The 16,115-nt window shown below is 39.8% G+C and overlaps 1 protein-coding gene across 1 annotated transcript in view; it reads left to right on the top strand.

Moving 5' to 3' along the window:
- The window catches only part of LOC139731031 (kinesin-like protein KIF18A), a 28,378-nt gene that overhangs the window by 6,175 nt on the left and 6,088 nt on the right, over positions 1 to 16,115 (top strand). The window contains exons 6-15 of the mRNA XM_071641913.1: positions 72 to 172; positions 2,234 to 2,384; positions 4,508 to 4,608; positions 5,372 to 5,537; positions 6,207 to 6,371; positions 7,793 to 7,914; positions 8,821 to 9,068; positions 9,745 to 9,795; positions 10,462 to 10,596; positions 15,063 to 15,722. Of these exons, the coding sequence (XP_071498014.1) occupies positions 72 to 172; positions 2,234 to 2,384; positions 4,508 to 4,608; positions 5,372 to 5,537; positions 6,207 to 6,371; positions 7,793 to 7,914; positions 8,821 to 9,068; positions 9,745 to 9,795; positions 10,462 to 10,596; positions 15,063 to 15,722 (1,900 nt within the window). The remainder of the gene's footprint in view (positions 1 to 71; positions 173 to 2,233; positions 2,385 to 4,507; positions 4,609 to 5,371; positions 5,538 to 6,206; positions 6,372 to 7,792; positions 7,915 to 8,820; positions 9,069 to 9,744; positions 9,796 to 10,461; positions 10,597 to 15,062; positions 15,723 to 16,115) is intronic.

The raw sequence follows: 16,115 nt of genomic DNA, 5'->3' as shown, positions 1-16,115 counted from the left end.
AGAGTTGTAACAGTTCTGAGTGTCAGTATTAAATACAGTATATTACACTTGTTTATGTTTCTTTTTTTCAGAACAAAGGCAAACACATACCATACAGGAACAGCAAACTCACACGCCTTCTGAAGGACTCCCTCGGTGGCAACTGTAAGACAGTCATGATAGCTGCTGTCAGGTAATATTTTTGAATGTTGATCATCTCATATCCACGTCTTATTCTTTGCCTCTTTTGGGCTATAGTCTGCCTTCTGTATCTTGCTCCTTTAACCCTATTCTGACTGGGGGGTCAAATTGACCCCCCCTTGACGTTTCGCGCCACGATTCCGCCACGTGCAAAGATTTTGCCGCGTCGTTTCATGACTTTTTTCATTGAAGTCTCCCGCATATTTTGAGTTCAAATTTGCGACGTCCGGGTACTTCGTTCTGATTTTACGTAATGTTTTGCATATATGCATGTCAACCGAAAAACGGCTCAAATTCATGATATTGTGTGCAAATCCAATGCAAATTGTGGTTTTTTGTTAAATTGACATAAATTAGATTATTTCAACTTTAAATCATTGAAATTAATCAATTCTAATGTAGATAAGCTTGAAAGATTGCCTGCAATAAATTTTGGGAAAAAAACAATAGAAAACAAAAGGTTGAAAAAACAGTGAAATATATAAGAAATTAACAAAACAATAAAAAACAAAAGAAATTGATTTTGATTGTGCTGTTTTTTTACAAGAAAATTGTTTAATGTATCTTGAGGAATTCTGACACAAAAATGTAGAAATCCTTCAGTCTTTTTAATGGAGTTACAGGGGAGAATATGATTTCATGCATAAATTTGCATAATTAATTTACTAAAAATAGAAAATCAACATGTTTGGATTGTATGACTGTGTAATCTTGTAGTTGACATCCGGCTCTCTGTTCAGGCAAAATTTTGCGGCAATCGCACCATCAGCGGCCGAGATCTGAAGGAGGGGTCAAATTGACCCCCCCCCCCCCCCTCAGTCAAAACTTGGTTTCAAATAGCCCAGTTAGAATAGGGTTAAGGTGTTTTCTTTTGCTGATTTTACATTCTGTTCGTTTGTGTGTTTGTTTGTTTTTCCATTAGTGTATATACACAGTGCAAGTTTACACAACTACTCCCCTCCCCACACAAAAAGGAACAATATGCTATTTTTGCAATGCAAGGGAGCTACAAATCCACTGGCCTGCTTGCCAGAGCAATTAAATTCGCTGTTGAGCAAGTGGTATCAAAATGACATTTGTCCATCAAAAGTATTGGGCCCTTGCCTTTCACTGGTCGTAAGATATTTGCCATTAATATGTCTGATCATGAACTCATGATTTACTGTATACGCTATAATTTTCGCGTACATAAATTTTCGCGAATTGTCGCTGTCACACATTTTCGCGAGTGGTTAAATTCGCGATTGGGGGACCAGAGAAAATATGAAGTGGCAAAGAAAGTGTGAATTTTCAACTTACTAGCAATTAAGAATGACACTAGTTATACACTGCATGAAAAAGACTTGCCAAACTCTGCGAACTAGTAAGTTAGAATTCAACATTTTTGAAGTGGTTAAGTCCATCGCGCCAGATTTCTGACGAGTGGTCCCCTTGCGATAATGGATTGGCTCTCTACAGTATTCGTAAGTAGACGTGGACGTGTGTAAACAAGCTTAGCCAGTATGGTCTGTTCGGTAAGCCGTGACATGGTATACTAGTACTGAAATGTTCGTATCACCAAGGCAAGGGATTCATTTTGGAAGGTAATATTTTCGCGTGTTGTTAATTTCGCGAATAGCTCCCGACTCGCAAAATTCGCGAAAATAAAACCCCCGCGAAATATATAGCGTATACAGTAACCTATTGTTTGCAGGAACTTAATGTGCTATGTATTGCCTTTTAGGGAATAGAAATATTCAAAATTCAAAGGCTTAACTAGTCTGTGACTTGCAATGTGTCTTACCCCCTTTCCCCTTTAATAGTGATTACTCCATGTCAAAGTAGGACAGGTGATTGCTTCGGCCTGTATGGTCACTATATCTAACATATTAATTAAACTGACAGGGACTGCACAACACATAGTAGACATGTTTCACTTGATTATTAAATTTTGATTGTTTTCATTTATCTGCTAAAAGTAGCAGATTGTAATCATAATGAAGCAAAATGCAACTCTTTGTATGCCTTAAACTTATCGCCCTTTGACCCTTCCATTTTCAATTTCGCACCACAGCCCATCTAGTCTGTCCTATGAGGACACGTACAACACACTGCGGTACGCTGACCGTGCTAAGGAGATCAAGTCAACACTGCAGAAGAATGTGGTTAACATTGACATGCACATCAGCAGATACACCCAGATCATTGCTGAACTCCGGGCAGAGGTCAGTTGCACTGATTTCCTGTGTATGCCATTTCCCTCCCAAAATGCAGCAAAATTACTCATCAGAATCAGTCAAATTTTCCATTCTTCACAATACAGTAAGAATGTCAGTAACATTTTTGATGTATTACACACTGATGGAGCTCATCACTTATTATATACAATGTATTATACATCATTATATTTATATATCATATGTTGTGTGTCATATATTATATATCAAATTCTACGTGATGACTAAAATGAGCATACAATTCAAGAGAATCACAAGAAGCCAATGTTTTGAGTTTTGATATCAAAGTGGCAATTTATTCCTGTCATTTTTGTCTCGCCCACTGGAGGTGAAGGCGAGACTAAGGGATCCAAATGGCGTCCGTCCGTCGTCCGTCCATCGTCCGTCGTCCGTCACAAATGTTAAAGTTTACCTGCAAGACTCTCTTATGATGCATAACTTGGCAACTGTTACAGCAATGGCAGCCACACTTGGGTGATAGAAGCACTAGGGGTATCTTCATGTTATGGTGTTGTCAGAGGTCATGTGATGATGTCAAAGGTCATTTGAGGTCATATATTAAAGAGTATGTGCAAGACTCTCTTTTCTATGTTAAAGTTTACCTGCAAGACTCTCTTTTGACAAATAACTTTGCATAAGTTGCTTGGATTACAATCTAACTTGGGTCATAGATGCACTGGGGGTACCTTCATGTTATGGTGCCGTTGGAGGTCACAGAATAAGGTCAATGGTCATTTGAGGTCATACGTTAAAGTTTACTTGCAAGACTCTCTTATCACATGTAACTCGACACATGTTGCTACAATGGCAATCAAACTTGGGTGATGGATGCACTAGGGGTACCTTCATGTTATAGTGCCGTAAGAGGTCACATGATAAGGTCAAAGGTCATTTGAGGTCATACGTTAAAGTTTACTTGCAAGACTCTCTTTATCACACGTAACTCAGCACATGTTGCTACAATGGCAATCAAACTTGGTTGATGGTACAACTGTAGATGTCTCTTGGGAAGTTGAAGGTAACCACAAGGTCAAAGGTTACAAACAGGGGTCAACGAACTTTTAGGGCCCAATGTTAAGTTTTTAGGGCGCATTTCGTTTATGGCTCATATCTTTTGATCCCTTTGTCCGTTTGTGATCAAACTTGAATGGAAGATGTCCCTTGGGGAGGTGAAGGTCGTCACAAGGTCAAAGGTCACAAACAGGGGTCAACAAACTTTTAGGGGGCAATGTTATGTTTTTAAGGCGCGTTTTGATTGTGGCTCATAACTTTTGATCCCTATGTCCGTTTGTGACCAAACTTGGACAGTAGATGTCCCTTGGGGAGTTAAAGGTCATCACAAGGTCAAAGGTCGCAGAAAGGGGTCAACAAATTTTTAGGGCCCAATGTTAAGTTTTTATGGCGCGTTTCGATTATGGCTCATTACTTTTGATCCCTTTGTCCGTTTGTGACCAAACTTGGATAGTAAATGTCCCTTAGGGTGTTGAAGGTCACCACAAGGTCAAAGGTCATAAGCAGGTCAATTAACTTCTGGGAGTTATACAAAATATTAATTCCTTGTACACGAATGTGCGAGACACAATTTGGCTATTGCCTTGTATTGTATCAAATATACAGTGAATAGAGAGTTGTCAATGAGAATATTGCTAACAGAGAGAAGTTAGATATAATCTGAGCTGCCAAGTCTCTTTGATTCAGCAGGAGTCTCCCTAAAAATAATAATAATAATAATAATAATAATAGTGAGACTCTTATAAAAGCGCACATTTCTACCTAAAAAAGATACTCAAGGCGCTATAGAACAGAGTACATATTGTGTCACGTTACAACAGTATCACAGGAAATAGACAAAAAAAATGATAATAAGACAATAAGAAGACAAAAAGTTATACATTATGTCTCTGGACATCTTGACAAAAGGATAGCAAAGCCTCCATGACTAAGGAATTAATTTTGCCCACTGAGATATGAAAATCTTTCTGTAATCTCTCTGATGTCTGAGTGTTAGCAACCCTGTATCATGCATTGCATCTTTGATAAAATTCACAGCTGACTTCAGAAATGTAGGTATGGAACCTTTCTCTCCCTATAATGTATGTCACACAATGCAGGTCACTGAGCTGAAAGGTAAACTTCAGAAGCAGGTGGCGGTTCCCACGGCAACCATGCAGCAGCCCATGGCACAGGCTCCAGAACCCGAGTTTGTTGTCAAGTGAGTGGAAGACCCAACAATCCACAAATCAATAGTTAGCTGAGAATTTATAGTACCGCACATTCTGTAACTGTTTCATTACAGAATCATTGCATAAGGTCACTGTACTTACTATCACTAAGATTTTTCCTATGGGAATGCATATTCTGTCAAGAATAGCCAATTCAGTGAGTTCACAGTTAAGTTATTGCAGTTTGTTAGTCAAACAATTAGAATTCTGAGTTGGTATGTTGAGTAATGTTCATGTGTTGATAACATGAAAAATTCCATATCTATAATAGTATAAAATTGATATTCAAGTGTTAAGTTTGATTATTCTGTTTACCAAAAATAACATTTTATACTTTTATTATGTTTTGATAAATTTGCTTGAATCTCCCCTACAGTTTTGTCTTTGCTAAAACAAAGATAAAAGGACAAACAAACAAAAATGAGTGCACGCATCAACCCTTCAGCCCTTTAATCACTGCTGCCTTTTCATATTTGTGTGTGATGAGTATGTTTAGGGTGTAGTATACCAATAAAAGTGTGTGTCTTTCTCTGCCTGGGTCATCAACCCTCTTTGTGTCACTGTACTCTACAATGTAGTCTCCAAAGGCAATTAATTTGTCTGAAGCAATGTAACATTGTGCAAAATCCACTGCTTTCTTCACTGAGTAATTGCTAGCATTGCAAGAAATCTCTAGGTGTGGTGGGTTTATAATCATAAGAGGGACCCTAATTTCCACTAAATCTCACCCACAAATCATCTCCTATTTTCCAGTCTCCGCCTTGAGCTGAATAAAGTCTTCCAGCAACGCTCCAGCATCCGCAAAGAGCTGCTTGAACTCGAGTCGTTTGACCGCGACCTGACCGCCAAGATATCACGCAAGAACCTCCTGGTGGAGAGACTAAGACTGATCCATGGTGACACGGCCCTGGGTGAAAAGGTGAACAAACTTTTCAGAACATGATGTTCTCCCGCTTTAATGGCAAATTTACATTAGAATGACACATAATTCACCTCCACCAAGGGAGTAGGTTGTATTTTCATCAGTGTTTGTTTGTTTGTCTGTGTGCAAATCAACTCAAAAAGTTGTGAACGGATTTGAATAAAACTTGCAGGAAAAGTTGATGATGACACAATTAAAGAAACAGATGATCAAATTTTGGTAGAGATCCCGGAATCTTTATGGATTTTTGAAGGATTAAAAAAAATATCTTTTTGCAGATAGGGTTGACAAAGTGGGGATTTCAAGCTGTGTGTATTTAAGGTTTGCATTTACGCTCTAACGCACGCGCTCTGCTCGGGTGAGGCGTTGGGTAGCTTTCAGTTATGCTGCGTAAAGAAAAGTCTTCTTTATTGGAAAACTGGGTGATTTTCAGCACGTGTGTATAATGGATGGAAATGAGCTGCTTGGTGATGGTCTGCATTCTCCGAGTGCGTTTGTAGTTTCATTATATTTTCACCAAACAAGCCGTTGTGATGTATGTCATTGGGGAAAGTGTTAATCTTATTTCACTAAACATCAGTCTCTTTGTAGGCTACCAACCCACTATATAGACAAATAAAGTGATGTTGGGATTTTTGCCTGCATCATCTTGTATCTGACAATCAGACCACATCCAAGATGGAGAGGGTGGTGGCTGCGTCTACGGCTCACCAGAACCGGGTCAGGAGCCGAAAAGTGGGCGTGGAGCAGCGGATGAGAGAGAACCAGGAGACGCTCGACAGACTGGTGGAGAACGCTCAGAAAGGAAGCCCCGAGGGTGCTCTACCAGAGGTGAGCATCAGTCTCGGAGCTGCCCAGTGTTCCTGAAAAATTATATTTCCACATCTTGGCAAAGGAATGATGAAGCCTTCTTGATTTTGGAAATTTTAGTTGTGTCTACCGAGATAAGTGCAACATGCAGGTATATATTTCTAATACGTGTCAGTGTTGGAAGCCCTGCAATCTTTTGTGGTTGAATTTCTTGTTTTCTCTCACGTCAGCATTGAATATAAGTCCCATGTTATGCGATGACACCAATGTATAATTCAAGTGGTTCATCCATCAATTTGCCAATCTGGTCATGTGTTTCATTCCTTCTGCCTGCCATAATCTGAGACTAAAAAGGAGCAAACAGCAATAGAAAGAGTGATTCTCATGAGGTATAATTTTGTTGCAATATTAAGAGGACGGCATATTATGTCTGTTCAATGCCCATCAGGGAGAAACAAAATGCTGTTTGACTGTACTGAGCTAGAATTTCAAACACAATCCTCGCTGTGATTGCTTGCATGTCTAATTTGTGTGTGTCTGTGTGTGTGAATTGCATTAATAATTGAGTGCCATTTTGAAGATTTCATGTGTCTGAACTTTTATGCAAAGTTACAAGGTTGATAAACTAAAATGAATATATGGATCTCCACCAATATATGGTGATGTATTCTTTGTGACCCAAAGTAAGTGAATGTACAAACAACCAATGAATCAGACATTCAAATTAGTCAGTGAGGGATACTTCAATATAATCCCACAGTGCACTACATAATTTTGCCCGCTATAGAAATGCTGCTGGCATTGTGCCAAGTTGTGAACCATCACTGCATTCAAAAAGATGGTATATACTTGTTGTCTTTGGTCGTACATTTTTTATCCTACTTCAATCTCATCCTGTAGTAGTTAAAGATAATATAAAGTTTTGGTACCTCAAAAGTTTCCCTGAGTTTCCTTGTCTTAGTTTGTGTTTCAGGTTAAAGTACCTTTCATATAACTAACACTGTGAGACTTACTCGCCCCAAAGTGCTCTCATGTCTTTTAATAGTAATCATGCAATAATGGTTTCGTACCAGAGCAGAGCGGGCTCTGAAAAATTTGAACGAGCCGTTAGTTTGACTCGACGCGGTACCGCGACAATCAATATACATGTATTGTACGAAACCATTATTGCATGATTACTAAGACATGAGAGCACTTTGGGGCGAGTAAGTCTCACAGTGTTAGTTATATGAAAGGTACTTTAACCTGAAACACAAACTAAGACAAGGAAACTCAGGGAAACTTTTGAGGTACCAAAACTTTATATTATCTTTAACCTGTACCTGGGAATCTAATGTAGCTGTATTGTCTATGAATTGGCCACATTCTGTACTACACCAGGTGCTTCTGAAATGATACAAAGGATTAAGTTTTTGTTTTGTTGTTTCCTTCTATCATCCCAGGCAATCCAGGATACACTGCGTATGAGGCACCTGGAGATTGAAATCAAAGATGGCCGCCGTCAGGCCAAGCACCTCAGGAAGTTTGCCAGGCACCAAGAGAGCCACATGAAATCCTCTGAAAAGTAAGATTTCTTGTCTTGTCTTCTTATATTCTTATGCGTTATTTCTTCTAGTGATGCCACTGGGAATGACAGAGTGAAATACAAGAGAACAGTGAAATGTGGAGCCAAAACTGGCTGGTAGTGAAGGAAGTTGTGACAAAAGATCTTTTAGTGTTTTGTGATCAAGCAGCTCAATGTAGGGGCCTGGGTTGTGTGACTGCCATAAGCAGAGTTCCATGGTTTTTTTATCTCCTAATCTGGTACATATATTTCTTTCCAAAGAGCCATGTTCACAACATAGTAGGCCTACTGAGGATCAGTGTCAAAATTGTAGTTTATACATGTCATATACAGCACAGTGAATAAATTCTTTAACTCCACATACACATGTGCCCATAGGCACCTAGTATTTGTAACATGCTAATCAAGCATTTTCATCAGCTTTCAGGAATCCATTCATATGTGATCTAGTTGTGAGATTAGCAAGCCCACTGAGGTGTAGCTATGTGCCAGCAGGAAAGCCATGCATTGTGACACAATAGCGATTAGGGGGATTAGGTCATCTCTATTCATTGACAATTAGTTCCCAGCCACCTGTACCAATTAGCGAACAAAGCACAAAAAGGTTTAGAAGCAAATGAATACAACCCTAGTGTTCTGGTGAGTACAAAAGAGGTGGAGTTAGTCATGCTGGTCTGTGACAGAAAGTGAGATGTTCTGATGTTGCCCTGTTGTATGATATGCTAATAGCAGTCCACTAGACATTTAAAAATTCAACACTCCAACTGTTGTGTCTGACAGCATATGAAAAGTTCTTAATATTTGTAACCTGCTATTTTGAGAGTGGTCCACAAAAATTAATCTCCTACAAGTGCACCATTTTTTATGACTTTTATCTTCCATAATTTCTTTTCTAATCCAACACAGGTTGATTTTGCGATTGCTTACGGTGGTCCGCAGCCAGTACTTCTTGATCAAGGGATCAGGCATTGCGACCTCTGACCTCACCAATGAGTTTGAGGGCATCCAGAAACAGGTGGCCAACGAGCGAGAGGTCATGTGGGCAGACCAGAGTCAGACCGAGGGTAGCCTGGCCTTGGAGGAGGCTGAGGCTGAGGACTTCAATAGACTCCTGAACCTTCCCATTCTTAGCTGTGTCCAGATTACTCCAAGTGGTAAGGATTTAGATAGCATTGTTCTCTTTGGTTTGGTAGGAATGTGATGGACAGATAGGTGGGCAGATGGATAGATGGATGAAAAGGGAGAGAGCTGTTGAGCCCGCTATTCCTAGTCTTGTGCTACATGCTGAGAGTTGTACGTTTATTCTTTAATTAATGAATGGAATGGTTTACAGGGAGATAAAGGGATGGACTGGTAGATTGATTTAATGGATACATGAATGAATGGATGAATATAGACTTGAGAATGGATAGCCAAAGGAATAGATGGATAGATACCGCAGTTGGATAGATAGACAGATGTATGGATGGATAGATTGTTCAATTAAAGCATCTGATTCACAATCATTACTCAAGGTTGATTATTAGTTGATACTCTATAAGTGTGGACAGACTCCCTTACTTATGGAGCAAAAACAAAAACAAAAAACAAAACAACAAAAAACCCACCCCAAAATAACTTGACTCATACGTGTACATGAAAACAGGTGCTTTATTGGGAGAAGTACTTCATGTTCATATTCATGTATTATCATATTCATATGTGTCTATACACTATTCATGTATTCATATGTGTCTATACACTATTCATGTATTCATATGTGTCTATATAGTATTTAGATGTTCTCATCATATTTTTCTGTTCACATGTCTTTCTCTCTGTTTCCTTCAGGTCAAAGACGAGTGGCAAAGACACCCAGTCCACAACAGCAACAAAACAATGGTTTGTAAAGTCATTTGTATTCATCATGGGTAGCTTCGTATCATCTTGTCATTTGTTGTCTGAATTTTCTCGTTTTTGTTTACCACATCTTTGAGTTGAGCTACATTCCCCTTCAAAGATTTGTCACTGTAAACTTATTGCCAAGTGTTTTATACCCTTCCTCTACTTTTCTGTGTTTCTGTGATTGACACTAAAGTGAATAGGCTTGCTTGTGTACAGGTCTCACTTATGAGAATTACATCTCCTCAGGATAAATGATTGAAAACTACAACTACAAGAAATTGGATAAACACAGGGAAGACTCAGTGTTCTTCATGTGTGGTATCCAAGTAAGTCTAATTATTTCTCATGAAGGGTTTTCCTTGTCTGAATTCACTTCAAGGACGCGAAAGAGACACTACATTTTGGTGCTCAAAAATTGCTTATATTTTGGTCCAATCTATGCTAAAATAGATCAGATAATCCTTCCAAATATAACAAAAAGCATATCCAACCTGAGATGGAGTGAAGGTGGGAGGTATCGGGGACATGTAGTTTGTAGAGGAATTTACAAATTTTCATACTTTGGTAGGGCTGTGTGATGAGACCCATGGCACAAAGGACCATATTAGGTGTAGGTGTGAGGCATGCATCATAGACTGTTTCTTTCTTTTGTCATTAAAATAGGGACCGCCCCCTACCAACCAGTACCATCCAGACGTCTCTCCTATGCCACTGCTTGCCAGACCATGGTTGGGATCACTCCGACAGCCACCGGGGGCGCCCTCCGAATTCCAGGTTTTGAGAGCCAGCCTAGTTGTGGTAAGTTAATTGTTGCTATCTTAGACGCAGCCTGATGAAAAGCAGAGAGGGAGAGAGAGAGACAGACAGACAGACAGACGAATAGAAAGACAGAAATAGAGAAGAGAGGGTGCTGAAATGCTGCAAGGATGATTCTATGATAGATGTAGATGCAGAATTATCTCATGGTTCCACTGTCTCAGGATGAATTATATTCGTAATCAAATTGTGGACATTATGTCTGTGCAGGATTTTTTTAATGAAATAATGAAGTTTGCCTATCAAAAAAAAAAATGAATTCTCATTGCAACATGATTTCATTAAAAACAGGTCAGAAGTTTGCTGACTAGATAACTGAATTAATTAATCAAGGGCACTTTCTAGATTCTTTTACTGTACATTTTAGAGAATGTAGTTCTGTAGCAGTCTCATATCAGTGAAAATGTACTATTGAAAAGGCCATCACTTTACATACAAAATAATTCAGTATGTCCCCGCCCCCCCCCCCCTCAAAAAAAGTTACAATCCACTTTTTGCACTGATAACACCCAATATGATTTAACCATCTAAATGCTACTTCAGAGTCTTAAAATACAGCGTGTCCCAGAAAAAACGAAACCGAGTTTCCTCTTAATTTTTTAGTATCAAAATCATAAATTTGCTTTATGAAATGTACATGAATGGAAAGATACGTTTCTCCTCTTTCATTTGGTGTACATCACAAAGTTTATAATCCACGCATGACTGAGTTAGAACAATAGACAGTAGTACTAGTAAATTTTCATTTGCACGAGGAAATTGTAACTTTGAGCGAATATTTCGTGCTTTTTCGCCATTCCTTTTCAATAATGAAAGTAATAACTTTAATATTCATTATTTTTCCTATCATATGACAGCTCGTGCGTAAAAAAAGGTTCACATATGCTAGAGAAATCTTAATTTGAAAATATGCTTTAATTCTACGCTGAAAGAGGGATAATTAAAGAAGGAGCCATTAAGATTTCCCGACTTCGCACATAACAATGACCGTCATGCTCCGATGAATTTACACAAATGCGTGTGCGTGTGGGGGGGGGGGGGACATAAAGATAACAATAGAAGCAGTTTGACTGTGAATAGGGTCGAAAAAACAGACGATCATGAGCTTGCCTGACCATGCAGCTGACCACAGAGCAAAGAGTGTTCATTGTAACGGAGTGGTCTCGTTCTGGTAGCCTGCAACAAGTTGCAGCAGCCTTCCATGACCGATTTCCAAATCGTGATGTTCCTGCGAAGTCAACGCTTTGGAGAAACATCAGAAAGTATCAGCATGAAGGGACAAGCCTCAATCTCAACAAGGGTCGATCTGGTCGAAGAAGGACTGTCAGGTCAGAAGAAAATGTGGCTGCAGTAAGACGTACCATGGAAGACAACTCCCAAGTTTCTATGAGGAGGAATGGGCTGGCGATATCAAGGTCTTCGTTCCATCGCATTGTTCGGCAAGATATGAGATGGTACCCCTACAGGATGCTGTGTCGGCATCAGCTCCGGCCTGGAGACCGTGCGCGTCGTCTACAGTATTCCAGATGGCTTCTTGATCACGGCGAACGATTTCTGGAAAACATCGTGATCGGCGACGAGTCCTCCTTTTTCATGAATGGCCGCGTCTGCAGTCACAACGTCCGCCAGTACGCACCTCACCATGATCCACCTGCATTCATTTATGAAAGGAATGCAAGCCGAGAGAAAGTTTCTGTGTGGTGCGGTCTCTGTGGCAACGGGGCTCTGATAGGTCCTGTTTTTTTCAACGGCAATCTACACGGAGAAGCCTACATGCACCTGATCGACGAAGAGATAGTTCCTCGCCTTGAAAGGGAACATGCACGAGATGGAAACGGCGCCTTTCGTCGCTTGTGGTGGATACAGGATGGGGCGCCCGCCCACCGTCAACTGATCGTGAGGGAGAGATTGCATCAGCTCTTCCAAGACAGAGTCGTCGCCGTGAATCATCCCATCGAATGATCTCCGCGGAGTCCTGACCTCACCCCTTGTGACTTCTTTCTCTGGGGCTTCCTCAAGGGAAAAGTCTTCGTCACTAGCCTCCTCCTCGTGACCTTGAGGATCTGACGGCCAGAATCGTCGAAGCGGTGGACGCTCTCTGACAGGACAGAGGATTGATTCGCCGCACAGTGAGAACCATGAGGTCGAGGGCGCAGACATGCCTCGAAAGAGACGGCGGTCATGTTGCATGAACTTGAACTCTCATTGACAAGCTTAATCAGTTTATTTTTGTGTCATGATCATGAAATAATAAAAAAAAGCACGATGAAACTCAATTTAGTTCAAGTTATTTCATTTTTAATTCCAAACATATTTCATGCTTAATCAGCGAATGGTTTGAAAAATTCTTAGTGCGATCTTTCGGTTTGCTTGATTTCATTGAATGTGTTATGATTGATTACTTGTACGAGATGATGCTTGAAGTGAGTGAATGAAGTAGTGGCAACCAAATGATTGAAGTGAGAGTGACCCGCCTAAAAAAAATCAACAAAAAAAAAACCCACACGAAACAAAACAAAACAGCAACAACAACAACCAAAAAAGAAAAACTTGCATGCAAAAATAAATAAACAAACAAGCAAACACACACACACACACACATACACCAAATCACACAAAAAGCTCAAAAGGACTGTCTGCACTGCACTTGTACTTTTGAATTGTTAAGAGTGCAAGTTTATAGTGATAAAAAGTGGGGAACCTCATCTCTGTTTTTCCCTCCCTTTAAAAACAAAAAACAAAAACAAACGTCCCGCCTTCCCCTTCAGTTATGAAGGAAGAACCGTGATTGTCTGTGAAATGTAGCGAGGAATGAAAAGACTGAAAAAAGCATGAGACTAACAAGAATATTATCAAAATGTTCGGATCATTGTAGCATTGATTTTCCATAGTCATTAGACTCCATGCAGCCTGAAAATACTCACGATATTAGTCTTTAATTATTAGTTAAATCTCAGTTTATTCCAAATACATTACAACAACAAGCATTCTGTCCCAATACAGCATTCTCTGTAATGCCCCGCCCCAAACAGCATTCACTGTAGCACAGCCACTGCGGTTGTTTTGTGTGAATTCAATCGCGCAGACGAGCCCATTGTCTAATGCGAAGTCGGGAGAGCTGAATTCTTGTTTTTCGACTATCCGTGGAATCGGTAGAAATGAATCATATTTTCATGCAAATGTTTTCCAACCATGCGTTGTTCATATTTGAAGAATAAGGTCTCATATAAAAGAGGAAATTATGGATGTTCGGGTCATATACTTTGTTTTTCGATAACATAATTGTAAAAGTCTGAAAAATTAACTTAAAATCACCATTTCCGCGTGCAAATGAAAATTGAGTAGCACTACTGTCTATTGTTCTAACTCAGTCATGCGTGGATTATAAACTTTGTGTTGTACACCAAATGAAAGAAGAGAAACGTATCTTTCCATTCATGTACATTTCATAAAGCAAATTTATGATTTTGATTCTAAAAAATAAAGAGGAATCTCGGTTTCGTTTTTTCTGGGACACGCTGTATAACATCTTTGCTCTATTTTGCAGAAAACCCCATTTAATTTGGTTAAGCGGTCACAGAGAAATGTGGATTGTTGTAAAGCATGGCATGAGTTTGATTCTTCCAAGTTTAGCACTTGGATGCTCTTGGAAATACAAATTAATGTGTGAACACAATAGACAGAACTTGGAGGGAAGAGATTTCTGACATGCTCTACAAAATTCCTCTTTTTTCTTTAACCACTGAAGCAAATCGAATGGGGTCTTCTGTAAGATGTGGCCAATGAGTTATAGTTTCATACCCTGAAATTGTATTTGGATTGATTCCATATTTTTAAAGCTTTCATTGCGGAGGGTACCATTGTGATTTTTTTTTTTTTTTTTTTTTTTTTTTTTTTGGGGGGGGGGGGGGGGAGGACATGCGGTATATGACTTGAAATCTCTGATTCCATGGTCAAAATGTGGATTACCATCCTCATTTTGACCATGGAATCAGAAGTAGTGCAGTATGTCACTTTAAAAATCCTGCAGAAATTTCAAGCCATATACCTCATGTCCCCCCCCCCCCCCCAAAAAAAAAAGAATTACAATGGTACCCTCCGTAATAGATGACTTGGTAGCCTTGAGTCTTGCGGTAGCAAGACTCAAGGCTACCAAGTCATGTTTTGTAAAGATTGTTCAGTTTTAATTGTGATTCTCCAAATTACTTCATTTCATAATCTGTGTTCTGGACCATTGGGGACCAAATCTCTCTTTCATAACATGCCAAGACACAATTTATTACCAGCCCCTGACCATGTAGCATGTTTTTATGTCAAGTCTTGTACAACTGTTTCTTGCTTTCATGGCCATATTGAAGTTTTAAATGTTTTGGCTTTTTATCTATTTCATCATTATTGGTTTGGTATGATTTCTAGCTACGTGAATTTCCAATTCCTATCAAAAACAGGTCAACCTCAGAGGATTCCTACACCAAACATGAAGCAAAATCACACTCCTCAAAGAGTTGCTACTCCTCAAAGGGTTGCTACTCCTCGAAGGGTTCCCTCAAGTCCAGCAGTACCTGCTCAATCTGTTCCCAAATCGACTAGGGATGATTCCAGTGTTGAACATAGACTAGTGAGTCAAGATGTTACCACTCTACCTGGAAACCCACCATCAATAATACCCCTCCAAAGAACAGCAGGCATTCCAAATCCTAATGCTGCAGTGGAACAGTCTACCTTAACTACAGATCCCAGTGGCAGGGTTCTTCCATCTACAGTGGAGAGAGGTGTGGACAACCCTGCTAGCCCCCAGCTGGCCAGTGATAGTCATCAAGAATTTCAAGTGGATGGCATTGCACCCCTTCAAGCCACCCCACTCAGTGAAACCACCTCCTCCCAAGTGGAACAGTCTGATAATGCTTCAGCTGCATCAGTCTCCTCACTACCTGGTCCGGTCCAAGTGCCTGGAGTCTCAGCTGGAGGGGTGGAAGAGAGTACAAGCAAGCCTGCTATTTCTGAGGGGCAGAGTAAGATGGCAGAGACTGCCCCTGTGGCAAGAGTGATCTCATTTGATGAGGAGAATAGTCGGCCATCTTCAAAGTCCATAGTCAGTCCTGTAACAGGTGAGTAGATTGAGTAGATACAGGCAGCACATTCACTTTAACAGGGGTAAACGCACAGTCTAGCATCATGCAGGAGGATGCTGCACAAATGACATATACAATGTAGATAGGCGAGTTGAATAGAATCAGCTTTGCTTGACGGTGGATCGAAGACTTTCAAGGTTGCCTAATGAATTCTATTGCTGGTTAATCAAAATCCTCATCAAATCAGATTAAACATACAGAATTGGCAGTTTGACAAATTTGATATGTCCAATGTAGATATTGTAATTTAGAATTTCAAATGTTTTTGATACGTGTTTGTATTATATTTTCAGATGACATCTTAAGTAGTGTAGATGATCAAGACTGCAGTGAGTTTTGTGATACTTGTAATTGGTGAGGAAGAATCTT

This window comes from Diadema antillarum, unplaced genomic scaffold, assembly GCF_040938485.1.
Source record: "Diadema antillarum isolate AM-2024a unplaced genomic scaffold, OU_Dant_1.0 seq00000348_RagTag, whole genome shotgun sequence".
Lineage (NCBI taxonomy): Eukaryota > Metazoa > Echinodermata > Echinoidea > Diadematoida > Diadematidae > Diadema > Diadema antillarum.
Note: the sequence above shows the minus strand (reverse complement) of the source record. Positions and strands in the feature narration are given on the sequence as shown.